This window comes from Schistocerca serialis, chromosome 1 (assembly GCF_023864345.2).
Source record: "Schistocerca serialis cubense isolate TAMUIC-IGC-003099 chromosome 1, iqSchSeri2.2, whole genome shotgun sequence".
Lineage (NCBI taxonomy): Eukaryota > Metazoa > Arthropoda > Insecta > Orthoptera > Acrididae > Schistocerca > Schistocerca serialis.
In genome coordinates this window covers 804,731,956-804,744,894 of record NC_064638.1, presented here as the reverse complement: position 1 = coordinate 804,744,894, position 12,939 = coordinate 804,731,956, and the positions used below count along the sequence as shown (strand labels likewise).

Below are 12,939 nucleotides of genomic sequence, written 5' to 3'. Positions count from 1 at the left end.
TGGCACATGGGGCATGGCCTATGCATAGTACTGAGGCAGTGATAGCAGCACTTGAAAAATTTAGGAGTGCCGCCTAGTGGCTGTTCAGGTCCATGTGTTCTGGCAGGCTTTCAAGCTCATCAGGCCAGGATACGAGATATCCCCCCCCCCTCCCCCCCACGATCGCCCCCCTCTGAAAGGGGCACTAGGGCCTGAAACATCCTGGACAATGGTTTGGAAGATGAACCAGTGGTGTGGTTGGTGTCCCGCCAGCTGGGAGAAAGAATGCAGAATGTCAGGCAATGCACTGGGAAACAGCAGTGTGGGAGATGGTTGTTGAACCAAGGGATGCTGTAGGGCCCTACCTCAACACTCGCATCCACGGGAACCACCAACAATGCTCCACAGCACAAACTTTACGGATTTGTAAGGGTGGATGCACCAACTCCAAGTGACCTATTGTTGGTGGTGCAGTCAGTTGGAGGGAACAGAGATGGTTGGTGTGCCAGCACTCCAAACTCCGTGGAGTGTCAACCATCATAAGGTGCTGCCCATGGGTGGCCACCCCCATAGCCTGCATCCATGAAGGGTTTGCTCCATATGAATGTGCCAAGACTACTGAATCCGACAGGTGTCATCCAGTGGGTCAGGTCTGGGATTCCGAGGTGCCAGGAGATGGAGGAGAGTATGTGGCTGTCACTCATGAAGAAGCTCTGGTGGGTGCAGTCATGGACAGGAGTGGTCCTGTAAGTGTTCAGGAACATTGTGAGTGCCACTGCAGACATGGATACACCCAATACTTTCAAAATTCGTTGTTTGAATGTTCGCACCATTCTCTGCTTCTTCATTGAAGTAGGGGTGAAAAGTTGGACTAAGTGGGTATTTGAAGCAATTGGTGGTGCAGAACTGTTCAAAGGCTGTTGCCATTAATTGAAGCCCACTGTCTGACATGAGGGTGTGGGGAAGCTCTTTGATGGTTAGAATGTGAATAAGTGTATTGAGTGTGGCTGCTGTAGTGGTGAACGCCATGCTAACCACATACGGTTAGTTGGAATAAGTGTCCACAACAGTGAGCTACGTAGAGCCCAGAAAGGGACCAACAAAGTCCAGATGAATGCTGTCCCAGGATGACAGAGGTGGGTAGGGGATGGGGAGAGGAAAAAGACTGAGGCGGAGCAGCCTGATGGTGGGCACATGCAGAACATCTTTGCTCCATAGCCTCCAAGTATTCTTTCAGTAAGCATGTTGCCTGGTAATGGCTTTCATCCATGAAACACCCCAATAGCCACAATGGAGGAGTCCAAGACATGAAGGCGTAAGATAGTCAGGATGACAACACAGTGGGTATCTGCCTTTGCATTCAGAAGGAGAACATCAGAGACAACAAGTAAATTATGAGAGAGATGGGCCCAAGCCCAGAGTTCTGGACCAACAGATTCTGAAAAATAAATAGGCCACTCATGTAGCACATAGTGTTTGACATGCTGTAAGGTAGGATTGCAGCACGTGTCTGCTGTGATGCGAGTAGCAGTAAAGGGAAACCGTTCCGTGGTATGTTGTCATTCTATGTCAATGTGGAAACAGGAGATCTCATGTTAGTCAAATGCTGGGTCTAGTCCTCAGGGTAGATCAGAGTGCATCCAGGTTTGCATGTTGCACAGTAGGCGTGTAGTTAATGTTGTCACTATAAGAACTAAGGCAAAGAGCCCAATATTGGAGCCTTTCAGCTGTCCATCCTGGAAGCTGTGCATGTAGCCCAAAGAGAGCAATCAACACATTACAGTCAGTAACGAGCGTAAACTTGGTCCCAAAGAGGTACACATGGAATTTCTTAATTGAAAAGATGATCTCCGAAGCCTCTTTCTTGGTACACAGACAGTTTCTTCGAGTGAAGTCAGTGTCTGGGACACACAGGCAATCGGTTACTCAATGCCATTATGGCAATCGTTTACTCAGTGCCATCATAGTTGCGGAGTGCCAGCACTGCACCAGTGCCACAGGGGGAAGTGTCAGCAGCCAAAACATGGGGGCGTGATGTAGAACAAGTCAAAAGGCAGGATGCTAAGCATAACTGCGTGAAACCATGCTCGCAGGCAGCCTGATCATCAGAACTGAATGCCCTTCTTCTGCAACTAGTTTAGGAGGTACATAGTGTGTGTGCTACTTGCAGGAGGAACTTGCAATAATAATTCACTTTACCCAAAAGACCTGCAGCTTCCTGTAGGTTTTGTGGATGTGGGAGAGAGTCTACAGGTGAAATGTTGCAGTCAGTGGCCTGAATCCCATCTTTGTTTAGTAGATGTCTGAGGTATTCCACTTTCTCCTGAAAAAACTGGCATTTGTGTAAGCAGCACTTGAGCCCTGGATCATGTAATGTAGCAAAGAGGTTGCACAGGTGGCTCTGGCACATAGGACCTGTAACAGTTAAGTCAGCCAGATAATTGGTACAATCTGGGGTGCACATAATTAACTGTTCCGTGCATCTTTGGAAGATTGCTGAAGTGGAAGAGATCTCTAAGGACAAACATTTGTATTTGTACTAGCCAAAGCATTTATTGATGACCATAACATGTTGTGATTCCTCATCTAGTGGTACCTATAAATTTAGCATCTGTGAGGTTTACCTAGCTGCCAACATACTTTGAGTGAAGACGTCCTCCAGACATAGTATGGGGTAGGTTTCCAAGTATGTTGAGCATTGCTTGTCAGCCCAAAATCTCCACAGAGCCATTTGGGTTCTTAACCACTGCCAGGGGTGTGGCCCAAGCATTTGCTTTGACAGGTTCAATTGTCTCAGTTTCATGAAGGTGATCTAGTTCAAGCTTAACGACATACATAGGAAGGCCAGAATCAGAACTGACGAACAGAAATCAGTCACTGCATCTGGATGTAGAGAAATATGTTTCTCGAAATTGGTGCCGCAATCCGTGCCAAGTTCGAACAGAGATGCAAAAGAGGCACAAAGTTGTCAAGTTTCTGGAAGGGAACCATGTTTGAGACGACATGAACTTTGTCCGTGATGTACAAACCAAATAGTGAGAAGCCATCCAAGCCGAAAATGTTACCAGTCAAGTGACTGTCGACAACAAACTGTTTTATCGGCTGTGTAACCCTGTTTCAATCTCCCGTAGTTGTGAATTGATCTCTGAGGGGAACTAAGCTATCATCGCATGCAACCAATTTGTGGTTGGGTGGGCCAGTGCTGGGTAACTCATGTGATCATTTGTTGGGAGGCTCACCAGGGAGACAGTTGCTCCCATGTCTACTTGGAGAGGGACATCCTGATGTGTAATCATGAAATAAATAAACAACTTAGTGGTGGGAGGATTGCCCTGGAGAATGAAGGCCTGGAGTTAATGCATCATCCCTTGATGCAATTATGGAGTGGAGTTCGGCTGTTGTGATGCTCAGCTGCAGACAGTTCACAGATGCCCATGCTTTCTGCAATGGATGAAGTGTGCCCATAAATGTAGACAGTGCACATTATTGGTTCATTGTGGAACAGTCAGGCCAGGATGTCAGTCCTGTGCTTACGCCAAAGCGTTGTGACCGGCTGCTCAAAGGCCATTGACATGCTGAAAAGAGACAAATCACAATGCTGTGGGCAGGAAAAGAACTTAAGAGAATTCTGTCCCCTTGGTGGCAGTTGAACTGCAGATATCTGGAATGAGCCAAAGGAGTTCATTTGCTGCCTGTGTAGTCTCAAAAGAGTGCATGACTTTCAAAATATTGTCAAACAAAGGATTGTACAGCTTGAGAGCTGCTGTACATACTTTCAGATCAGAGGCCAGTTGTACTACCACACCTCAAATCAAGGAATCTGCATATGAGGTTCTGCAAGACAGGTTTGTGCAAGTGAAATCACAATGTTGACTCAGGCCTTGCAAATCTGTCAACCACCAGCGATATGAGTGACCCAGTTGCTTGTGGTGTTTATGGAACTCAAGGCATGATGCGACCACATAGAAACACTATAAATAAGTGTCTCACAACAACAAACACATATCCTCAGATGTGAGTGCAACCAGATGTGGGAATGGTGCCAGCTTGTTTACTGAGAGTCTATGGGGTAGCCCAAGAAAGGAAGAGCAGCCATTGGAGAGTGTCATCAGAAACCAGAAAAGTGGCGAAGTGCTGTTTCAGCTGCTGCAAATAAGTGTCCCAGTCTTCTTTGGCATCATTAAAAGAAAATGTGGGTGGGCGGGGCTCCTCCTGGGAAGCAACCACAGCCAGGTTGTGAGCCCATAACCTGCAAACATGACAAAAGCTGAATTTCCTGATGTAACAAGTCGGTTTGCTGCTGCAGCTACTGTTGGAAGTAGTCTAGCAATTGCTGCTGCAGGAGTAGCTGTAGCTGCACAAGATTCACATCCATAAGACATTGTTAACCTTTTTCCTCATCGCCTGTTTTAGTACTCAGAAATGGACAAACCAGGAGACACTGGACGACTGGCCGAGGATGTCAATGGTGAGTCACTGAAAAACGCAGAAAGATGACAGATGAAGACAATGTGGCAGAATGACAAGTCCGGAGAGTGAACCAAATCAAGAGCCCAGGCGTAGTAGTATCAGGAACCAAACAACAATGAGTACAACAAACAATACAAGAGTGCAGTTAGTACATGACTGAGGTCCAGATCCCTGTGCTTCTAGCTTTACAGTGCAGGGGTTGACAGGCTGGCATGGGGGAGGGGAACATGGCCCATGCAAAATGCTGAGGCGGCAACAGCAATGCTTGCAAATATTAGGAGTGCCATCTAGCAGCTGTCATGTATGCCCCTGTGTTCTGTTGGGCTTTCAAGTTCATTGGGCTGGGATACCAGAACTTGTTTTTGGAACTATCCATGCCTTTCACTCTTTCACCTTTCCATTACATTTTCTATTTTCTGTCTGTCTTCACCAACATTAAGGTTCTGTTTATAAAATTGTAAGTTTGATTTTTTTATTATACACTTCAGTATCAGGTCACAAAAGTGTTATTACTGGAAGGGTAGTCCACATACCACATGAGCTAGATAATGTTGCCCAACAAAGGGCAATGTGTGAGGAGCATTCCAAAAACAATCTGCATAAGTATTAAAGGATTTCTTGAGTTAGTGCAATGAGAAATGCTTAGGCAACAGCACAGGTAATGATCAGGTAGCAAGGAAGGAACTACAAAGAACTGAAATGAATCACAAGTGAGACATCCCTTTCACGATGGCTTTCTAAAATCATAATGAAATTCATCAAACACATAATTCGTACTTGAAAGAGAAACAGTTTAATATCTTTATGGTCTTACCTTTATGGTATTCAGTTTGTGTCATAGCTTCAAAGTCAGAAATTAACAAACTGAGTAATGTTTGTATCGCTGAATCGTGAAGATGGCACAATACCTTCATCTGGTAGGGGAACAGTGAGTACAGGAGAGCCGCAAAGTTATGTGCATGGCTCTATGCTCTTTCTTATTTTTGTTAGTGACCTTTCACTTTTTAAAAAAGCTTCTAGCAAATTTACTCTCTTTGCAGACAATACTTATCTTTTAGTTGAAAAAACACATGACAATGACATTGCAACATCTGCCAACTTTGTGTTCCATGATCTCCAAAATTGGTTCAGCTGCAATGGCCTGGCTTTTCATTTATGTGGGTCTCAGAAAGTTCAGGAGGATGTACGAGTAAGTCTAAGCTGTAATGATCCAGATATACATAAAGTTCATTCTTCAAAAATTTTAGGCCTCCACAAAAGGTCGTGCCATAGTCCGGACTTGAGAAAAAGACTTAGTTCAGCAGCTTATGCTCTATGTATTATAGCAGCAACTGCTAATACTGATGCTGTTAACCCTTCATATTTTGGTTATTTTCTTTTATTGTGGTCCTATGGCTTAATATTTTGGGGTAAGCAACAAATGGCATATAAAGTATTTGTCACTCAAAAAAGAGCAATCCAAATTGTAAGAGGAGTTAACAGAAATCATTCATGCAGAAATCTTTTAAAATACATAAAATATTTACAATGACCTCACAACATATACTATCCCTTATATTCTTTTTAATTAAGGACCTCCCCATGCACAAAACCAGTATTACCGACCATGATGGCGACACTAGATCAAAACATGACTTGCATGTTGATAGAAAAAACTTTAATCTAGTACAAAAGGGGTGCACTGCTCAAATACAAATGTGTTTAATGCACTCCCCCCAGACACAGAAAATCTTACTAGTGCAATGCCACAGTTCAAGAGTAAATTGAAGGAATATCTTCTGAAAAACTCTTTTTAGTCTCTTGATGAATAATTTAATGTAACATTTCTACATTGTGATTTAGATATGACACATTGTACTTGTAATATTTGCTATTACCACTTTGTAACTGAATGTGATAACCTAAGTCAGCAAGGAAATTTTTGCTCAGGCTAATGATGTACTTAGCTCTATCAGATTTGTAGCCTGAAATGTAGAATAATTATAATTTTATTAGTTTATACCTTTGTTTCATTGCATGAAATACTTAAGCCTGTAATTATTAGCATATTTTGTTCCTATACAATTTGTATCTTTTTAACATCTGCAAGGGCTGTTCTCATCTATAATTATGACTCATTCCATATCGAAGCAATTCTCTTGTATTAAAAACCAACAGAACATAAATGAATTAAACAAATAAATATTTACAGTCATTATGTTTAGTTGGTCTTGGCAGTGACAAAACTTGGTCACTAAGAGTTATCACTGCCAATGTTACACATTTATGTATTCAGCACAGACTGGGGCAGATCACTCCTGTACTTCAATACCTGGTGGCAGTGCAAACACACTGCATTACATACAGGTAGCCAGTAACAACTCACCACTCAAGACAACAATAGCGAGCATGTCTGCAACTGTTAAAAGAATTAAGGAAGTAAGTAGAACAAAAGCAGGAAGCAAATATGTTGATAGGAACTATAAAAGGAATACAAGATTCTGGCTTTAAAAAAAATCTTTATTTTTCTCTTCTTGATGTTGAAGTATTATGATCATAGTATTTCTTACATTGTGGTATAAAATTACACTCACTTTATTCAGTTCTCATCTCTACGTAGCAGCTTCTTGTCTATACTTACTCATATTTGTTTAAATGCTTTTTTAATGCTATCATAGCCCACAGATGTTTTGCCATTTAATTTTTATGTTTGGATCACAGATCAAATATAACTCTGGAATTGTGATACAGATCTGTAATTGACTAAAATGATATCTAGGTTTTTGTATTCAGTCAGAACAGCTCTCATGATTATTCATGGCATTCATGGTGTATTTGTGAACAATTATTTTTTAATTTCAGGTTAGCATTAGGATATAGTGACCGAGCAATTGAAGCTTATGATGTTTTGGTTGCACTGTTGGAAAGTGAACTCGGGTTGCTCCTTGCAAATTGTAGAGCAGCTGGTATTGGAAAATTTGCAGGAAAAGGTAAAATTATTTATGTTATAATATTATATCTCCAGTAAATGGTTATACTTAGTTGTAACAAAAGGATAATAATGATTTAAAACTTTCATAATTGCATGAGGCAATAGGGGAAAATTATTAAAGGATCATAATTGCACCAATTATCAATAAATCTTAATAATAAGGATACTTTACAAAAGAATCAGCCATCCAACATTTTTGAAACTACATAATAATTAATTGATGAAGGCTTGGAAATAGGCTGAGCCTGTAGATTAATGTTGAGACAATGTAATGACTCTTTGGCCTAAGTAATTTAAATCAAATTCACAAAAATTTGCCAAACACAGATCAAGACAGATCCAATGATAATATAAAGGCATGCATTAACTGCTCAGTGCTGGTGGTTGCAACTACGGATAAGGCAGTAGCAACAGTTAGCCATTTGCCCTTCTCTGATCTGCTGTGCCCATTTTGTGTAGCAGCTCTGATGGTCAATGCATACTAGCTAATATGCAACACCATGAGCTGTGCAGTTCTCTAAGTGTAAATTCACCTAGCTGTGATCAGATTTTATCTGGAAAAACTTAAATATTTTGTGTAAGATGCCATCTGAAACTCCAGCAACTGGGAACAGCTGTATGGTCAACCAGATATATTCTACTAAGCTGTCTTCTGCATGACTATCAGCTACTTTTACTGAGACAAGTTTTGTCTGCCCACCATATTTTCATAGACTTTGTTCAACTGCTATGTTGTGGACATTATCATACTGATTTCCAACCTGTACATACACTTCGTTTGTTTAAATCCCATATTTATGTGATTTATGTTCTAGTTACTTTTAGCTACCTTAGTATGCTACTTCTACAATGTTCATCATTTACTATTCTAGGTACTTGTAGCTGGTTCAGTACACCACCTTCTTTACAGAATATCAAATTTTCACTAACTTAAACTGGTGCAGTTATTTTCACTTATTCTTCTTTATTTCTTGTCTCTGCTCAATATATGTAATGGTACAACCTCATGTGACAAATTATTTGTTCATATATTTCGTTACTTTTGTTCCACTGCATAGCATAGTGTAATGATGAATTTATTCATTTAGTTTTTGAATTAAATGGCATTATATTCTTATATCATTAATAAAGGAAGCAAATTGTGGGTGTATGTTCTGAAGCAATTCTTATAGCATTGTTTCTAAACTTAAATTCTTACCATATATTTGAGTCAGGTTCCCACAGCTGAAGTCCAGAATTTCTGCCTCGTTTGAAAGTAAGATTTTGTCGGCAATGAAGTGCATTGGCATAATTTCTAGATTTGTAAATTTTCCATAAATTTAGTTTTATTCTGTAAGTTCTCTTTCTGTAGAACTAGAAATGGTGATTGACTCTTGAGTGCTGCACTTGGATTGAGTTACAGTGCTAGACTTTTGTAAGAAATTCCAACTTCTGATTGAATTACAGAAAAGTCACTTTTATTTTTTTCTTCGAAGTAAATTAAATATTCTTTTAATTCTCATGCTGTTTTAATTGAAACAGTCAATTTGCATATTAATCCATAGTTATGAGTAGTTGCAACAATTTGGTACCAAATTACAAAGGAGACATTATACAGATTGCCTTTAAAGTGTAAAATAATGTAAAAATTAGAATCTAAGTTTGTGCTGGATGGTCACTCTAGATATTTTCTTTTGGTAACTGGCTCTTGCACAAATGTTCTAGCACAATTTCATACATAGTAATAATGGCACAAGAGTTTCTTCATGACAACTTTGCCATGATGCAAGAAGGAAGAAAACTCCATCCAAAATAGTGTGTTTATTTACATCAACAATGTACATAACCTGTTTGCTGCAGAAAATTGATGGTTTATTTCACGCATTTCTCAGAGAGACAAGAAATACTGTATTTTATTTCAGATCTTATTTTGATTACATGCAGCAGCAACATTTATCACTAAAAGTGTCTATGGTGAGGGCATGGTGCAGTGAGAGTAACCTGGAGGTGGAGGCAAGGCTGATGTGACAAAGGGACAAAAGTGGATAGTTGTTTTTGAGGATGTAAGAGGTTGCCCTGCATAGTAAGTGACAAATTTTGAATTATTATCACCATATATATGATCATAAATATGTACAAGCTGTGGTAAATGTCCCTGTCCAGGTACAATTCACATCAGAATTGGAGGCAGAAGACAAATACAGTGGACTGGAACAGTCTGTATGTCCCAGCTTGACACTGAAACTTGCTTCAGTGACCTGTAGAAGTTGGTGGAAGATGTCAATGTGAATCCTTTCAAATACATTCCAAAACTGGCACTTTAAAAGAAATCACACAGAATGGGCATGAAGTGAAGAGTTAAATTCTTGTCAAGAAAGTTGCCCAAATACAGTGATGCAACAAAGAACAAACATGAATTGTAATAGACTGGAAAAGTGTTATCTGATCAGATGAATCAAGTTTCCACTTGTATGTGAATGTACTGTGTCACTTATGTTGTAAACCATAGAAAGCTTCTGGAAATACAGTGTAGAAGGAATGATGCATGTTGCAGGAAATTACGATGTTCTACATTTCAGTTACACAGAAATTGGGTCTTTGGTTGAGATTACATGTACTCTGAATATAAACAGCTATATTTAATGGCAAGATAGTTCAGAGATACACACAACATCATCATCAAACACAAAGTATCGTGATTATAAAAAGGAAAATTCTTATCAGGACACTACAAAATTACGATAAAAACTTGCTGGCCAATACTTACCTTCAGATGTAGGTCTCACAAACATTTTCAATTTCTCTCTGATTACCAACACATATTCTACTGAATGAAAACAAACCTTAATTCAGCCGATATCCAATGATGATACCCAAAATCTCATGACAGCTTTAGACTGATCAGCTTATTAATAATATCTAAAGCATTGGACAATGGTTTTTAGGTGTTTATGGTAAGTTGAAGGACAGGCTTCTATAAACACCACAGCACAGCAAATATGTTAATAAAAGTCACTGACAATGTCAAACATGCCTTGATTAGATGTAAAGTGAACATTGTAACACTGTTTCATTTCAGCAAGACGTTTTATTTTGGTGTACTACTTATGGAAACAAAGCAGCTGAATTTCTCAAACAGGGCAACACTGTGGCTGACAACTACCTTAAAAACAGATATCAGTAAGCTGTTCGTACATCTGAAAAGTCATCATGGAAACATACGCTCATGAGTATCCCACAGGATTCATTCATTGCTTTATTGCTTTCCTCACTGCACCTCAGTGATATTCATCTGTGCTGTGTTGTGGTATCTTTGCTGCTGATGACATCTAGTATCTGAGTTCCAGACAGAACATCATTTCTGCTTCTGTATCAGGCATGAATGTCAATCTCTATTCAGTAGCATGATGGGCTCAAAATATGGACTTTAATTACTTAGAACTGACAGGTCACCCCTGTATCACACTGAATGTTGATCAACAAACATTTCTCCTTGATTGTATATAATTACACTATCTAAAAGCAGTAAAATATTTTGGAATCATTTTTGGTGAGCTTTAAAACTGGTAAGAACAAACTTATAGAATATGCAGGTAATCTTTCTCTTGCCTAAATACAAGCCAAAAATTTGAAGAAATAAAATAAACAGTCATTTGTCCAGCTGAATGCTTACTACTGTGGTTTAGTTCAGCTTGGCACAAATAATGGAAACTCCAGATGTCTTAAAATATCCATAAATGCTTCTAATATATGTGTTTGTAACATTTGGTTGTTTGATCACATCAGTCTTTCCTGTGCTCAATGTGACCAGACAGGTGACAAGGAAGTTCACACTATTTTCTTCATTGTTTCCAGAGTCACTGATGTCCTGAATATCTCTCCTCGCATGTCAAACACTTATCATCATTCTATAGCTGCAATTCATGATGTTATACATCCAGCATCTTGCCTGAACCTATGGATAACTTTAAATCTTTCCCCATCTCCATCTTCATTTTAGTCATATGGATATGGAACAGACACCTAGTAACCTCTATCTAATTCAAAAACCACTCTGCATTCACGAGTAGATCACAGCTTTACCTGTTACATTGATTTATCTTCCCTCTTGGCACATCCCAGCTGTCTTCCTTCTGTCCAGCATTGAACCAATATTTTGGCCACATTTCAACACTATCCACACTCTCCTTATGTCTGTGTACTACTGTTTTCTTTCCTCTCTGTCATCTGCTAATGTTATCCTTTTATTTCTTGCTCTTCTCTGGACCAGTAAACTTTTTCCTCAGATTTGATTGCTTCTGTTGCTACCATACTTTTGTTAGATGTCCTTAATCACATTACAGAATTGATTAATGTATCTAATATCGTCGTCATTTCTATTGTTATTATTATTATTATTATTATTAATTGCTCATGTACTACACACATAGTAATATTAACTTGATAATAATGTGTAGTTATATGTAAAAGAGAACCTGAAGATCATAATCTTGGCAGATGAAGTAAATGCATGAACACCTGAAAGTATCTTATCAGTAACACAAGGTAAAACTTGCTAATTATGAACTTTATATTGGTGGGGGGGGGGGGGGGGGGGGGGGATTGAAAACAGAACATATTCAGCTGACTGATAGAATATAAACATTACGACATTCTTGAATTTACTACATTTACAAGGGTGTAATGCCACTGAATCTTTTATGTGAGTATTCTTAAAGCTTTTTTTTTAATAAAACAAATGTTATTAACATTCTACATCTTTATTCTCCATGTGTACACAGTTGCAGCCCTCTGCTGCTAGGGGGGATCCGATCTGTAGCGTGTAACATGGTGAGGTGTAACGTAACTATGTCAGTATGTGAGCTGCTGTGCGGGGGTAGCCACGGGGGTCTGAGGCATCCTGTCATGGTCCGCATGGCTCCCCCCCCCTCCCCCCCGTCAGAGGTTTGAGTGCTTCCTCAGGCGTAGGCGTGTGTGTGTGTGTGTGTGTGTGTGTGTGTGTGTGTGTGTGTGTGTGTGTGTGTGTGTGTGTGTGTGTGTGTGTGAGATCCTTAGTGTAAGTTAGTTTAAGTAAGATTAAATAGTGGGTGTAAGCTTAGGGACCGATGACCTCAGCAGTTTGGTCCCATAAGACCTTACCACAAGTTTCCAAATTTCCAGTGTGTGAGAAATAGTGTGGTGTAACCGAGTTTCAAAATTCAAAGATTTTGCCCACACTTTGAGCACTCCCTCCTACAGCATGACTATGCCAGACCACACACGAGGGGCTGCAACATCTGCAGCAATTTGACACATTCACTGTCAATGGCGCACTATTATCAATCGTCTATCCAGTTACGACTTGGCCCCATCTGTTTCTCAGTTGTTTCCGGAATTTAAAAAACACCTTTGAGAACTTTGCTTTGATTGAGGCTCCGTCAAGAAAATTATTGTACAGTGACGGTATCAACAAACTGGTCTCTGATTGGTAGAAATGTGTTCATTGCTAGGATGACTATGTTGAGAAATAAAAACGCAGATGTGAGGAAGAAAGATGCAGA

At 39.8% G+C, this 12,939-nt stretch overlaps 1 protein-coding gene across 2 annotated transcripts in view; it reads left to right on the top strand.

Moving 5' to 3' along the window:
• LOC126484010 (colorectal mutant cancer protein) overlaps positions 1 to 12,939 on the top strand; it is a 605,708-nt gene that overhangs the window by 570,717 nt on the left and 22,052 nt on the right. For both annotated transcript variants that reach the window (XM_050107334.1, XM_050107342.1), the window contains exon 10: positions 7,291 to 7,418. In XM_050107334.1, the coding sequence (XP_049963291.1) occupies positions 7,291 to 7,418 (128 nt within the window). The remainder of the gene's footprint in view (positions 1 to 7,290; positions 7,419 to 12,939) is intronic.